The 17,106-nt window shown below is 44.7% G+C and overlaps 2 protein-coding genes across 2 annotated transcripts in view; both read left to right on the forward strand.

Moving 5' to 3' along the window:
- Window positions 1-17,106, forward strand: part of LOC309567963 (vomeronasal type-2 receptor 26-like) — a gene marked incomplete at both ends in the record, with an annotated part of 569,788 nt that overhangs the window by 310,035 nt on the left and 242,647 nt on the right. The gene's annotated exons all lie outside the window — the stretch shown is intronic.
- LOC309569241 (vomeronasal type-2 receptor 26-like) lies at window positions 4,978-5,865 on the forward strand (the record flags this gene model as incomplete). The annotated part of the gene is made up of 1 exon (XM_082274993.1): window positions 4,978-5,865. One exon carries the CDS (start codon window positions 4,978-4,980, stop codon window positions 5,863-5,865), a length of 888 nt encoding a protein of 295 aa, XP_082131119.1.

Raw genomic sequence — 17,106 nt, forward strand, 5'->3', positions numbered from 1 at the left:
CTAGGGATTATACTTATTTTTCTGCCCCACATAATCGCTACTCCAGACTGGATTATCTACTCATATCTCAAAAAGACATTCCCCTTCTTTCCACCGCTACTATAAAGCCAATGTGTATTTCCGATCACAGTGCCATTTCTATCACTCTTTCCATACCACAAATTGCTCGCAAGGAAAAAAATTGGCGTTTAGATTCATCACTACTAATGGACCCCTCTACAGTCAACACCATTAACCACTTTACCACCGGAGGATTTTGCTGTCTTACGTCCAGGCCACTTTTTGCAATTCGGCGCTGTGCAACTTTAACTGACAATTGCGCGGTCGTGCGACGCCGTACCCAAACGAAATTTACGTCCTTTTTTTCCCACAAACAGAGCTTTCTTTTGGTGGTATTTGATCACCTGTGCGATTTTTACTTTTTGCGCTATAAACAAAAAAAGAGCATTTATTTTGAAAAAATAACAATATTTTTAACATTTTTTTATATGAAATTCCCCCCAAAAAAGATGTAAAAACCAATTTTTTTTTACATTTTTGGCTAATTTGTTTTCTGCTACCCATGTTTGGTAAAAAAAAATCACAATAAGCGTATTTTGATTGGTTTGCGCAAAAGTTATTGCGTTTACTAACGAAGGGAAAGATTTCTGTCATTTTTGGTGGTTTTTTTTTAACGCGTAATGGCGGCGATCTGCGATTTTTTTTGCGGTACTGCGACATTGCGGCGGACAGATCGGACCCTTGACTGACATTTTTGACACTTTTGGGGGTACCAGTGACATTACTACAGTAATCAGTGCTATAAATATGCACTGTTACCGTAAAAATGACACTGGCAGGGAAGGGGTTAATTTTATTGGAGAGGGAGGGGTTAATGTATGCCTGGTGCTTACTGACGTGTGGGGGGGGGAGGTGACTATGTGACAGAAGGACAGATCGGATGTCCAGCTATGCTGAACACTCCGATCTGTCACTCCCTGTCACTTGGGAGATCCGCCCGCTTGTGTTTACACAGGCGGGCGGATCTCCACACTAGATCCCCGACGATCGGGGATGAGCGGCGGCGATCGCCGCTGCTCTTCCCCTGGCCCGACTCCCGCTGTGACCAAAAACAGCGGGAGCGAGCCTCCGGCGGCGCGCAAGCGCCGCCCAGAAGGGGGAGTGTCTGACGACGTAGTACTACGTCGTCAGACGATAACGAGCCACTCTGCCGCAGTAATATTACTGTGGGCGGAGGTAAAGTGGTTAAACAGCAAATAAATGACTACTTTGAAATAAATGACACACCAGAGACAGACCCTTCCACACTATGGGAAGCTCATAAGTGTGTGATTAGGGGAACCCTACTCAAACAAGCCGCAACTAGAAAAAAAGTATCTCAGAAATACATTTCTGAGCTTCTTACTCATGCCAAAAAATTAGAAAACGTTCATAAACGCACCCAAGCTAAGATTCACCTTGAAGAATTAGAACGAATTAGAAACCAAATAAGGGAGACCTTTGGACACAAAATTAAAAAACGCTTTATCCTCTCACAAAAACTGTATTATGAATTTAGTAACCGAAGTGGCAAATTTCTAGCTAGAGCACTTGCTTCCAAAAGAGCGCAAAACACTATTCAACACTTATTGAACTCAGAAGGCCAGAAGAAACACTCCAACAAAGATATTGCTAATATTTTCACACAATACTATGAAAATCTCTATAACCTCCCCCCCCCCCCCGAACATAAGCCCTCATCTAATTTAAACTCACGATCAGACATCATAGCGGAATTTCTCAACGATAATGGTTTTAAGCCTATAACTCAGACACAAACTGCCCAGCTAGATAAGCCCTTAGCTGCTGAAGAATTCCATGTGGCCATCAAACAAATGAAGGCAGGAAAAAGTCCGGGTCCGGATGGCTTCTCTTTAGCCTATTACAAATCTTTTTCTGATCTTCTCGTGCTACCTTTTCTGAAAACATTCAATAGTCTAGCTAATCGGGAATCTAACCATTCCAGACTTCTTGAAGCCCATATCTCGGTTATTCCGAAACCTGGGAAAGACGCCTCTCTTGTACAAAACTACCGTCCAATCTCTTTATTGAACGTTGATCTGAAAATTTTTGCCAAAATTCTTGCATCCCGTTTGCTACCTTTGATTCCTGCTCTCATTGATAGTGACCAGGTTGGCTTTGTCCCTGGCAGAGAGGCCAGGGATAATACCATCAAAGCACTGAACATACATCACTTGATGTCCTCCTCAGGCCAGGCAGGTTTTATGCTTTCTCTGGATGCAGAGAAGGCATTTGATAGGCTGACTACCTAGAGGCGGTCCTTCATTCGATAGGATTAGGTCCGAGATTGTTAGCTCTTATAATGTCCCTATATAAGGGACCTTCTGCAAAGGTACAGGTTAATGGAACCCTGTCAAATGCCTTCCTAATCAGAAATGGAACCCGGCAAGGATGCCCCCTATCGCCACTACTATTTATTTTAACTCTTGAACCATTACTTAACAGCATTCGTCAAAACCCAAACATTTCAGGTATCTCATCCACATTCAAACAGTTTAAATTAGCCGCCTACGCAGATGATATCTTACTTTTCTTATCCAACCCAGTGATCTCCCTACCCAATCTTCATAAAGAGCTAAAGCTATTTCAATACATAGCTAACTTCAAAATAAATACATCCAAATCAGAGGCCCTCAACATCTCACTCTCACCTACCCAAGTCAAGAAATAATTTCATTATGTCTGGCATAACGATTCTATCACATATCTTTTGATCCGAATTCCTTCTGATTTGAAAAATACGTATAAAATGAATTATCTCCCCATCCTACAAGAAATATTATCAGATTTTCGTAATTGGCATAAAGCTCACTTCTCATGGTTTGGGCGAACTGCTATAATTAAAATGAACGTCTTACCCCGGATTTTGTACTTGCTGCAAACTCTTCCAATTCATATCCCATCAGGTTTTTTCTCTTCCATCAAAAAAGCATTCAGAAACTTTATCTGGCTTCACAAATCCCCTCGTGTAAAATTTGCCATACTGACTAGACCTAAACATCTGGAAGGAATGGGCATTCCCGATATTCAGCTTTACTACCGAGCATCTCACCTTCAACGAATAGTTGAATGGCACACCCAACAACATAGAAAAGACTGGGTTGATCTAGAGAAGTCCTTTTCCCAAACCCCTATACAGAGCCTCCCCTGGACATCATATTCCTCTTTACCATCGGCTATCACCAAACATCCGCTTATTAACACTACCCTGCGATGCTTCCATGGCTCTAATACTAAACATAACCTTCTCCATACTCCGAGCTTGCTCTCACCAATTTTAGACAATGCATCTTTTACTCCTGGACTATCACCTCACTCTCTCCACTCGGTAAAATGTGACATTGGCATCCGCATTTACCATCTCTTACACAACGGCAAACTCCCTACCTTAGAAAATCTGAGACAACTTCTTAAACTCCCCTCACTAACACACTGGGAATACACTCAACTATACTACTTTATCACTCCACTCCTACAAAAACTACCGGATAATCGTCAACTCTCCGATTTTGAACAAATATGCCTTACACATCTTCCACATCAACACCTTTTATCACGGATGCACTCCCTCATTTGGTCAAATTGTTCCATGCACTTAGGCAAACTCTGTGAGGACTGGTCCGCGGACCTTGATATTACAATCTCAGAGACTCAATGGGGTAAAATTTTTCACAATATACACAAAGGATCAATCAATGTGTCCATACAGGAAAATAATTATAAATTATTAACCAAATGGTATCGCACCCCTTTCCTCTTAAGCAAATTCTCCAGAGGCTCAACAGACAGCTGCTGGCATTGTCAACAAAATAAGGCAGATATTTTTCATATTTGGTGGTCATGCCCTAAAGTTGTACCTTTTTGGAACATGATCAGGAAATATATAAAAAAAAATAACATTGCACGCCCTATCCCCTCACCCTGCTTTATTTCTATTACACCATCTGAGCGATCCAATTTCGAGGTACTGTAAATCTCTTATTATGATCCTAATTAATGCGGCTAAACTATATCCCCAGATATTGGCTCTCTCCTTCTACACCATCCCTATATGATTGGTTTACTCAAATAGACAAAATTTCTGCCATGGAAGAACTAATCTGTATATCTCATGACAATTCTGATAAATATATAAATACGTGGAAGGACTGGATTGCTTTCCGCTCTTCCAGTGACTACCTTAGATTCAAAACTGCCAAACCAAATATTTGGGTCAAATGAATGATTCACATTGAATGCAGCTAATATGGCCCCACTAGGTCCAGAATCTCCCCCTTCAAAATTATATCTCCCTAAGAATTTGGCAAATATTGCGCATTTTTATTTTATTTTATTTTATTTTATTTTTTTCTCCTCTCCTCCTCTCCCCTCCCCCTCCCCTCCCCCCCCTTCTCCCCACTTACCTTCTGATTTCATCTCTCATATCATCCTTTTATCATTCCACCATACCTGGTAATAGTCGTCCACAAGCTCCGCTTCTAGTTCCTTCTCTACTCTTCATGTCCTCTCTATGATATTAACTCTAGATTACATACTCTTATTTTGACACTGCAAGTGTTACTCATATGTCCCAAGAATTGCTCCTGTATGTCACAGTTAATTGCATACTTCTATACTATTGTTATGTGTTTATATTGTTAATCGCCAGATAAGTAACAATAACCTGTATGTAAATCATATGTACAACTCATAAGCATTTTGTATTATGATTTTACCCTGTTATATCTTACGGCAACTTTGCATCTGCTGTTATGTTTTATTATTATTCTTCAATAAAAATTTTTGGAAAAAGAAAAAAAAAGAAAAACACAAGTAAATGTATGTATAAACTACATCGCAAATTCTCCTCTACCAATGACTGTTAAATTAAATTAAAAATTAATCTGTGTTGTATGTATTGCAGATAGTGAGAACTGTATGAATTGTCCAGAGGAAGAATGGCCCAATGAGAAGAAAAATCAGTGTATTCCAAAGCTCCTTGAATTCCTATCCTACACCGATGGCATTTCTAAAATATTCCTAACACTTTCTGTTTTATTCTGCATTGTGACTGTTTTAATAAAGGGGATTTTTATTACCTATATGAACACCCCCATCGTCAAAGCTAATAACAGAAATCTGAGTTTTGTTCTCCTTATCTCCATCTTGTTGAGCTTCCTCTGTGTGTTTTTGTTCATTGGTCAGCCACTGGATATAACCTGTATACTCCGTGTCATGACATTTGGAGTCCTCTTCTCCATAGCCATCTCCTCTCTTCTTGCTAAAACAATCATGGTTTGCATCGCTTTCAAAGCCACCAAACCCGGCAGCTACTGGAGGAAATGGCTTGGAAGCAAACTGGCCACTTCCATAGTATCAGTGTGTTCATCCATTCAAATAATAATATGTCTTATTTGGATGTCCTCTTCTCGCCCTTTTAGGGAAATGGACACTCACTCATATAAAGATAGGATTGTCATTCAGTGTAATGAAGGGTCAGTTATCGGTTTCTACTCTGTGTTGGGTTATATGGGGTTTTTGGCAGCTGTGAGTTTTTTTCTGGCTTTCATGGTGAGGACATTACCGGACAGTTTTAATGAGGCCAAATACATCACCTTCAGCATGCTGGTGTTCTGTAGTGTCTGGATTTCAATGATCCCAGCCTATCTGAGCACTAAAGGGAAATACATGGTGGCTGTGGAGGTATTTGCCATATTGGCCTCAAGTGCTGGACTTCTAAGCTGTATATTTTTTCTAAAATGTTTCATTATCTTATTTAAACCTGAATTGAATACACAATCATGTTTACTTGATAGCAAAAAATAGACATTAGTAACTACTCTTAGAGATCTGTTTATAAATGTTTTCACACAAGAGACACACGGTGTCATATAGTTACATAGTCCAAGTCTAAAGAGATTCAAGTGGAAAATGTTAATCCTGGGTGAAAGTTGTGCGAGCCTGGTGTGATTTTTAGTTAAATACTTAGGTAGTTAGATGGCTGGAAGTGGATGATGGTTTTGCGTTCATCAAACCAAGGGGTTACTACAATCACCCTGGGTTGTGTATAAAAACTCTGATCTAGAAATTGGAGAGCCATACCAAATTGAGTCCAAAACTAAATGTATTCCCAAATTTAATTGGGTAGTGATGAAGTTAATATATGTGTGTGTTCACACTGCAACCCATGCTAATCCATTAGTTATGTCTGAGTCACCAGATTATCAAACCTATATTTTGTTAAGACTTGGTAAAGGGGCTGATGTTGGAGCCCTGAAATGTGCTATCCTATTTATCCATTTAATATTTTAAATAAACCCATTTAGTGTTGCACTTAAATATGCAGATTACGTTTTTTTTTTTTAAAGATTTTTTAACAAACCCTGTAGTGTCCATCAGTCAAAGTTCTCTTTATAGCGGCCTCTCCTTATAGCAGCTGCCTCTGCTATTGCCCAAAACTGAGCCCCAATGCCTATTTTACATGGGCTGGACCCTGCTTAAAGGCTTGCTCAACAGGCTTGCTCTCCTGATGAGAAGATCAGAACAGGCATTTGACAGGTCTGTGTTCACTCTGTTTATGCAGAGCAGAAACATACACAGCTCCCTCTGTTCTATGGGCAGTCGGATGTAAACGGACTGGCTGCTTATTTACATCCTCTGTGAAGCAGCAAATGTAAAATGACTTCTGGTCGCTTAGACCCACCTACCTCCAATCTGATAAGATCAGGCAAAAACAAACCAAAGCAGATCCCCTTTGGTTTGTTTTTGCCTGATCTTATCAGATTGGAGGTAGGTGGGTCTAAACGACCAGAAGTCATTTTACATTTGCTGCTTCACAGAGGAGAATAGGGGTTCCAATCGGTCCACCTGAAAAACAGACAGGCAGACCTGATCAGACCTCTCATGTGAAAAAGGTCTAATTTTTGGTTCAAAAAAAATATGTTTCAGAATGTTCATTAAATGTTCTATTAGTTAATAGGGTCAAATTGACATTTGTTTTTGACTGTAGCGAAAAAAAAAAAAAAAATCAAAGGAGCAGGATAAAAATGTTTTCTCATACAAATTGAATTCTCACAGTGATTGTGGTTTTGAGTGAGATTTGTAAAGTTTTTCTTGGGAGTATCAATGTACTGACAAGATTTTTCATATAAATGTTCGGATTAAAATCTATTGTATTGTCAGAATTAGGGTTGAGCGGACACCTAGATGTCCGTGTTCGACGGGTTCGGCCGAACTTTAAAAAAAAGTCCGGGTCCGTGTCCCGGACTTTTACCGAACTTTTCCCGGACACCGAACCCCATTGAAGTCAATGGGGACCCGAACTTTAAGGCACTAAAATGGCTCTAAAACACCAAAGGAAAGGGCTAGAGTGCTGCAAATGGCAGCAAAACGTAATTAAGAGCATGGCAAGTGCTCTGCAAACAAATGTGGATAGGGAAATAACTTAAAACAACAAAAAAAAACAGAAAAATAAAACAATGTTCTTCTTCATCTCTGAAGGACGAGGCCCATATGGAGTAGGAGGGAGGTTGAGGTGGTGGTGGATGTGGCGGTGACATAGGCGTGCGCACAGGGTGTGCTGGGTGTGCCTGGGCACACCCTAATCACCTAGGGCACATAGCATTGCCAGTGAGGAGATGGGAAAGATCTCCCTGGGACCTGCTCTGCTCTATTTCTCCTTGCCTACAGGTACATGGCCCCGATACATTACTCTCCCTGCTGGCAAACACATGCATGTGTATTTCAACTTTGGGGTGCACACCTTAATGCAATAGGCTGCGCACACCTATGGGCGGTGTAGGTGGAAGCGGCGGTGGAGGAGGACCAGGGCCGGATTAACAGCATCATGGGCTTGGTGCTGAGGATTTTGAAGGGCCTTAGGGCCGTGCCTTGCCATGCACCCAGAGGAGGAAGGGTGCAGCCATGCATGCCTAATTCAACATGGGATGCTGTCTCTGAAGCCCATAAACACATCCATGCATCGCCAACTGTCCCTCCTTGTCCGGCCTTCACGCTGTGTGGGGAGGTTCTGAGGGTGCTGCCTGGGGAAGCGAGCATAGAAGCCAGACTTCTGTGTTTACAAGTGACAGAAGAGCGGTAACAGTGAATATGGCCAACCCGGGGCCTATATAAAAGGTAGGGGCCTGGAGCTGCAGCTCCAATAGACCCTACATTAATCTGGCCCTGAGGAGGAGGACGAGGTAGCCAACACTGCTTCTTTTCACAAATTTTAAATGAGGGTACACCCCAAAAGAGTGAGAAAGAGCAAAAATGGAACAATGGGTGGGTAAGGTCGGTATCCATTGCTATTCTGCATAAGGTACGGAAAAGTCCCGTGGGATCCATGCCTGGTTCATTTTAATGAACGTGAGCTTGTCCACATTGTCTCTGGACAGGCGGCTGCGCTTGTCTGTTATAACGCCCCCAGCCGTGCTAAATACCCGTTCAGATAATACACTGGCTGCAGGGCACGCCAGCACCTCCAAGGCGTAAAGGGCAAGCTCAGGCCATGTGCCCAATTTGGAGACCCAGAAGTTGAAGGGGGCAGACCCGTCATTCACTACATGTAGGCGTGTGCACACATACTGCTCCACCATGTTGGTAAAATGCTGCCTCCTGCTAAGACGTTCCATCTGAGCTGCTGGTGCTGCTGTTTGTTGTGGCGTGCTGACAAAGCTTTTCCACATTTCGGCCATGCTAACCCTGCCTTCTGAGGTGCTGGCGGTGCCCTGGTTGCGTTGGCGACCTCCTCCTCCTCCTCCTCTGCCTTGTGCTTCCACTGTGGCCCCGCTGTCAGATGGGAATGCCAGCAGCATGGCGTCTACCAGCGTGCGCTTGTACTCGCGCATCTTGCGATCGCGCTCCAGTGAGTGAATTAAGGACGGTACGTTGTCCTTGTAACGGGGATCCAGCAGCGTGGCCACCCAGTAATCAGCACAAGTTAGAATGTGGGCAACTCGGCGGTCGTTGTGGAGACACTGCAGCATGTAATCGCTCATGTGTGCCAGGCTGCCCAGAGGCAACGAAAGGCTGTCCTCTGTGGGAGGTGTATGGTCCGTGTCCTCTGTATCCCCCCAGCCACGCACCAGTGATGGCCATGAGCTGGCCTGGGTGCCACCCTGCTGTGAACATGGTTCCATCTCCTCCTCCAGCTCCTCCTCCTCCTCATCCTCCTCATCCTCCAGAACTGTGCCCCTGCTGGACAATTGCGTCCCTGGCGTTTGCGTGTGCAGGAACCCACCCTCGGAGCCCCTTGCGAATGACTGCCCTGAAAGCCTTGGAAATGTTACCTCTTCATCCTCCTCCTCCTCCTCATCCTGTGCCACATCCTCTTCCATCATCGCCCGAATTGTTTTTTCAAGGAGGCATAGAAGTGGGATAGTTAAGCTGAGAACGGCGTCATTGCCACTGGCCATGTTGGTGGAGTACTCAAAACAGCGCAACAAGGCACACAGGTCTCGCATGGAGGCCCAGTTATTGGTGGTGAAGTGGTGCTGTTCCGCAGAGCGACTCACGCGTGCGTGCTGCAGCTGAAACTCCACTATGGCCTGCTGCTGCTCGCACAGTCTTTCCAGCATGTGCAAGGTGGAGTTCCACCTTGTGGGCACGTCACATATGAGGCGGTGAGCGGGAAGGCCGAAGTTACGCTGCAGCGCTGCCAGGCGAGCAGCAGCAGGGTGAGAACGCCGAAAGTGCGCACAAACGGCCCGCACTTTCTGCAGCAGCTCTGACATATCGGGGTAGTTTTTAAGGAACCTCTGCACCACCAAATTCAGCACATGCGCCAGGCAAGGGATGTGCGTCAAACCGGCTAGGCCCAGAGCTGCTATGAGATTTCGCCCGTTATCGCACACCACCAGGCCGGGCTTGAGGCTCGCTGGCAGCAACCACTCATTTGTCTGCTGTTCCATGCTCCTCCACAACTCCTGCGCGGTGTGTGGTTTGTCCCCCAAACAGGCAAGTTGTAAAACTGCCTGCTGTCGTTTACCCCTGGCCGTGCTGAAGTTGGTGGTGAAGGTGTTACGCTGTCCGGATGAGGAGGCGGTAGAGGATGAGGAAGCGGAGTAGGAGGAGTTAGGAACAGGAGGCAAACTGAAGCGCCCTGCAATCCTCGGTGGTGGAAGGACATGCGCCAAATTGCTATCCGCCTCAGGCCCATCCGCCACTGCATTTACCCAGTGTGCCGTTAGGGAGATATAACGCCCCTGACCGTGCTTACTGGTCCACGTATCCGTAGTTAGGTGGACCTTGGCACAGATGGCGTTGCGCAGTGCACACCTGATTTTTTCCCCCACTTGGTTGTGCAGGGAAGGGATGGCTTGCCTGGAAAAGTAGTGGCGGCTGGGCACGACGTACTGTGGGACAGCCACCGACATAAGGTTTTTAAAACTGTGCGTCTCCACCAGACGGAATGACAGCATTTCAAAGGCCAATAATTTTGAAATGCTGGCATTCAGGGCCAGGGATCGCGGGTGGGTAGGGGGGTACTTCCTCTTCCTCTCAAGTGTTTGGGAGATGGAAAGCTGAACGCTTCCACGGGACATTGTGGAGATGGTTGTTGGTGACCCAGGTGGTGGTGTTGCTGACAGATCGTCTGTTTGCGGGGTGGCAGGTGCCGGTATCACTACAGATGTGGCTGGAGCGGCCGAGACTGCAGCAGAAGAGGAAGCAGGATGAGCCAGAGACGTTTCTTGGTTTTGAAGGTGTGTACTCCACTGCAGCTCGTGCTTTGCACTTAGATGCCTGATCATGCAGGTTGTGCTCAGGTTGAGAAGGTTCATGCCTCGCTTCAAGCTCTGATTGCACAGGGTGCAAACCACTCGTGTCCTGTCATCAGCACATTTTCTAAAGAACTTCCACGCTAGAGAACTCCTTTGAGCTGACTTTGGTGCGCTCGTTCCCTTGCTGCGTTGGGCAGTAGCGGGCGTAGTGTCTAGGGCACGGCCGCTCCGCTTCTGCACCCTGCTCCCTCTTCTGCTGTGCTGGTGGCTCTGTGCGACCACCGCCTCTTCCTCCAAACTACTCAGTTCACCTGCATGACGTTCATTCCATGTGGGGTCGAGGACCTCATCGTCCTCCACATCATCTTCCACCCAGTCTTCACCCCTGCCCTCCTTGTCGGTCTCCACAATGCTGAACGCCGCAGCAGTTGGCACCTGCGTTTCGTCATCATCGGAGACGTGCTGCGATGATCCTTGCATGTACTCATCTTGAGGAATAAGTGGTTGGGCATCGCTGCACTCAATCTCTTCCACTTCTGGGGCAGGGCTAGGTGGATGGCCCTGGGAAACCCTGCTGACAGAGTCCTCAAAAAGAATAAGAGACTGCTGTATGGCTTGGGGCTCAGACTGCTGGCCTGATTTGCAAGGGGGTGAGGTGAAAGACGGTTGGACATTGGCTGCAGGTGCCAACTCTGACCTTTCTGCAGTAGACTGGGTGGGAGACAATGTGAAGGAACTGGAGGCACTGTCAGCAGCAAACCAATCTACTATCGCCTCAACTTGTTCTGGCCTCATCACTTCTAGGGGCGTTTGATGCCCTACCAAATACTGATGCAGGTTCTGTCGCCTACTCACACTTGAGGAAGGTGTTTCACTTGTGCGTGTAGCTGGCACAGATCGACCATGTCCTCTCCTTGCAACAGGAGCTCTACCAGCAGCACCACGACCCAGGCCACGGCCCTTATTTGACGGTCTCCTCATATTTCTGTAATTTAAGATCTTGCCCTAGAAAGGTTTTTATTGAATAGCGGAATAGAAAATATGATCCAAAAAAAGTGTATGTATATCACACGTACACAACCACACTAGGCCCCAATTACTATTGTTTGTACCCCTAAAAGGCTAGATGAGGAGTAGGGGGAGTATGGAACAGGCAGCACCCTCAAACCTTCAGAAGTATGAGATGAACCCCAACAACTTGGAAAGGTGGATCTCTCTCACACGTACCGACACAGACTATCCCGCAATTCAATTGATCCTCAAAGGTTTTTATTGAATAGCGGAATAGGAAATATGATCAAAAAAAGTGTATGTATCTCGCACGTACACAACCACACTAGGCCCCAATTACTATTGTTTGTACCCCTAAAAGGCTAGATGAGGAGTAGGGGGGGTATGGAACAGGCAGCACCCTCAAACCTTCAGAAGTATGAGATGAACCCCAACAACTTGGAAAGGTGGATCTCTCTCACACGTACCGACACAGACTATCCCGCAATTCAATTGATCCTCAAAGGTTTTTATTGAATAGCGGAATAGGAAATATGATCAAAAAAAGTGTATGTATCTCGCACGTACACAACCACACTAGGCCCCAATTACTATTGTTTGTACCCCTAAAAGGCTAGATGAGGAGTAGGGGGAGTATGGAACAGGCAGCACCCTCAAACCTTCAGAAGTATGAGATGAACCCCAACAACTTGGAAAGGTGGATCTCTCTCACACGTACCGACACAGACTATCCCGCAATTCAATTGATCCTCAAAGGTTTTTATTGAATAGCGGAATAGGAAATATGATCAAAAAAAGTGTATGTATCTCGCACGTACACAACCACACTAGGCCCCAATTACTATTGTTTGTACCCCTAAAAGGCTAGATGAGGAGTAGGGGGGGTATGGAACAGGCAGCACCCTCAAACCTTCAGAAGTATGAGATGAACCCCAACAACTTGGAAAGGTGGATCTCTCTCACACGTACCGACACAGACTATCCCGCAATTCAATTGATCCTCAAAGGTTTTTATTGAATAGCGGAATAGGAAATATGATCAAAAAAAGTGTATGTATCTCGCACGTACACAACCACACTAGGCCCCAATTACTATTGTTTGTACCCCTAAAAGGCTAGATGAGGAGTAGGGGGGGTATGGAACAGGCAGCACCCTCAAACCTTCAGAAGTATGAGATGAACCCCAACAACTTGGAAAGGTGGATCTCTCTCACACGTACCGACACAGACTATCCCGCAATTCAATTGATCCTCAAAGGTTTTTATTGAATAGCGGAATAGGAAATATGATCAAAAAAAGTGTATGTATCTCGCACGTACACAACCACACTAGGCCCCAATTACTATTGTTTGTACCCCTAAAAGGCTAGATGAGGAGTAGGGGGAGTATGGAACAGGCAGCACCCTCAAACCTTCAGAAGTATGAGATGAACCCCAACAACTTGGAAAGGTGGATCTCTCTCACACGTACCGACACAGACTATCCCGCAATTCAATTGATCCTCAAAGGTTTTTATTGAATAGCGGAATAGGAAATATGATCAAAAAAAGTGTATGTATCTCGCACGTACACAACCACACTAGGCCCCAATTACTATTGTTTGTACCCCTAAAAGGCTAGATGAGGAGTAGGGGGGGTATGGAACAGGCAGCACCCTCAAACCTTCAGAAGTATGAGATGAACCCCAACAACTTGGAAAGGTGGATCTCTCTCACACGTACCGACACAGACTATCCCGCAATTCAATTGATCCTCAAAGGTTTTTATTGAATAGCGGAATAGGAAATATGATCAAAAAAAGTGTATGTATCTCGCACGTACACAACCACACTAGGCCCCAATTACTATTGTTTGTACCCCTAAAAGGCTAGATGAGGAGTAGGGGGGGTATGGAACAGGCAGCACCCTCAAACCATCAGAAGTATGAGATGAACCCCAACAACTTGGAAAGGTGGATCTCTCTCACACGTACCGACACAGACTATCCCGCAATTCAATTGATCCTCAAAGGTTTTTATTGAATAGCGGAATAGGAAATATGATCAAAAAAAGTGTATGTATCTCGCACGTACACAACCACACTAGGCCCCAATTACTATTGTTTGTACCCCTAAAAGGCTAGATGAGGAGTAGGGGGGGTATGGAACAGGCAGCACCCTCAAACCTTCAGAAGTATGAGATGAACCCCAACAACTTGGAAAGGTGGATCTCTCTCACACGTACCGACACAGACTATCCCGCAATTCAATTGATCCTCAAAGGTTTTTATTGAATAGCGGAATAGGAAATATGATCAAAAAAAGTGTATGTATCTCGCACGTACACAACCACACTAGGCCCCAATTACTATTGTTTGTACCCCTAAAAGGCTAGATGAGGAGTAGGGGGGGTATGGAACAGGCAGCACCCTCAAACCTTCAGAAGTATGAGATGAACCCCAACAACTTGGAAAGGTGGATCTCTCTCACACGTACCAACACAGACTATCCCCCAATTTAACTGATCCCCAAAGGTTTTTGATTAAATAGCGGAATAGAAAATATGATCCCAAAAAAGTGTATGTATATCACACGTACACAACCACACTAGGCCCCAATTACTATTGTTTGTACCCCTAAAAGGCTAGGAGTAGGGGGAGTATGGAACAGGCAGCACCCTCAAACCTTCAGAAGTATGAGATGAACCCCAACAACTTGGAAAGGTGGATCTCTCTCACACGTACCAACACAGACTATCCCCCAATTTAACTGATCCCCAGAGGTTTTTGATTAAATAGCGGAATAGAAAATATGATCCCAAAAAAGTGTATGTATATCACACGTACACAACCACACTAGGCCCCAATTACTATTGTTTGTACCCCTAAAAGGCTAGGAGTAGGGGGAGTATGGAACAGGCAGCACCCTCAAACCTTCAGAAGTATGAGATGAACCCCAACAACTTGGAAAGGTGGATCTCTCTCACACGTACCAACACAGACTATCCCCCAATTTAACTGATCCCCAGAGGTTTTTGATTAAATAGCGGAATAGAAAATATGATCCCAAAAAAGTGTATGTATATCACACGTACACAACCACACTAGGCCCCAATTACTATTGTTTGTACCCCTAAAAGGCTAGGAGTAGGGGGAGTATGGAACAGGCAGCACCCTCAAACCTTCAGAAGTATGAGATGAACCCCAACAACTTGGAAAGGTGGATCTCTCTCACACGTACCAACACAGACTATCCCCCAATTTAACTGATCCCCAGAGGTTTTTGATTAAATAGCGGAATAGAAAATATGATCCCAAAAAAGTGTATGTATATCACACGTACACAACCACACTAGGCCCCAATTACTATTGTTTGTACCCCTAAAAGGCTAGGAGTAGGGGGAGTATGGAACAGGCAGCACCCTCAAACCTTCAGAAGTATGAGATGAACCCCAACAACTTGGAAAGGTGGATCTCTCTCACACGTACCAACACAGACTATCCCCCAATTTAACTGATCCCCAAAGGTTTTTGATTAAATAGCGGAATAGAAAATATGATCCCAAAAAAGTGTATGTATATCACACGTACACAACCACACTAGGCCCCAATTACTATTGTTTGTACCCCTAAAAGGCTAGGAGTAGGGGGAGTATGGAACAGGCAGCACCCTCAAACCTTCAGAAGTATGAGATGAACCCCAACAACTTGGAAAGGTGGATCTCTCTCACACGTACCAACACAGACTATCCCCCAATTTAACTGATCCCCAGAGGTTTTTGATTAAATAGCGGAATAGAAAATATGATCCCAAAAAAGTGTATGTATATCACACGTACACAACCACACTAGGCCCCAATTACTATTGTTTGTACCCCTAAAAGGCTAGGAGTAGGGGGAGTATGGAACAGGCAGCACCCTCAAACCTTCAGAAGTATGAGATGAACCCCAACAACTTGGAAAGGTGGATCTCTCTCACACGTACCAACACAGACTATCCCCCAATTTAACTGATCCCCAGAGGTTTTTGATTAAATAGCGGAATAGAAAATATGATCCCAAAAAAGTGTATGTATATCACACGTACACAACCACACTAGGCCCCAATTACTATTGTTTGTACCCCTAAAAGGCTAGGAGTAGGGGGGAGTATGGAACAGGCAGCACCCTCAAACCTTCAGAAGTATGAGATGAACCCCAACAACTTGGAAAGGTGGATCTCTCTCACACGTACCAACACAGACTATCCCCCAATTTAACTGATCCCCAGAGGTTTTTGATTAAATAGCGGAATAGAAAATATGATCCCAAAAAAGTGTATGTATATCACACGTACACAACCACACTAGGCCCCAATTACTATTGTTTGTACCCCTAAAAGGCTAGGAGTAGGGGGAGTATGGAACAGGCAGCACCCTCAAACCTTCAGAAGTATGAGATGAACCCCAACAACTTGGAAAGGTGGATCTCTCTCACACGTACCAACACAGACTATCCCCCAATTTAACTGATCCCCAAAGGTTTTTGATTAAATAGCGGAATAGAAAATATGATCCCAAAAAAGTGTATGTATATCACACGTACACAACCACACTAGGCCCCAATTACTATTGTTTGTACCCCTAAAAGGCTAGGAGTAGGGGGAGTATGGAACAGGCAGCACCCTCAAACCTTCAGAAGTATGAGATGAACCCCAACAACTTGGAAAGGTGGATCTCTCTCACACGTACCAACACAGACTATCCCCCAATTTAACTGATCCCCAGAGGTTTTTGATTAAATAGCGGAATAGAAAATATGATCCCAAAAAAGTGTATGTATATCACACGTACACAACCACACTAGGCCCCAATTACTATTGTTTGTACCCCTAAAAGGCTAGGAGTAGGGGGAGTATGGAACAGGCAGCACCCTCAAACCTTCAGAAGTATGAGATGAACCCCAACAACTTGGAAAGGTGGATCTCTCTCACACGTACCAACACAGACTAACCCCCAATTTAACTGATCCCCAAAGGTTTTTGATTAAATAGCGGAATAGAAAATATGATCCCAAAAAAGTGTATGTATATCACACGTACACAACCACACTAGGCCCCAATTACTATTGTTTGTACCCCTAAAAGGCTAGGAGTAGGGGGAGTATGGAACAGGCAGCACCCTCAAACCTTCAGAAGTATGAGATGAACCCCAACAACTTGGAAAGGTGGATCTCTCTCACACGTACCAACACAGACTATCCCCCAATTTAACTGATCCCCAAAGGTTTTTGATTAAATAGCGGAATAGAAAATATGATCCCAAAAAAGTGTATGTATATCACACGTACACAACCACACTAGGCCCCAATTACTATTG

This window comes from Pelophylax lessonae, assembly GCF_965119305.1.
Source record: "Pelophylax lessonae genome assembly, chromosome: 1".
Classification (NCBI taxonomy): domain Eukaryota; kingdom Metazoa; phylum Chordata; class Amphibia; order Anura; family Ranidae; genus Pelophylax; species Pelophylax lessonae.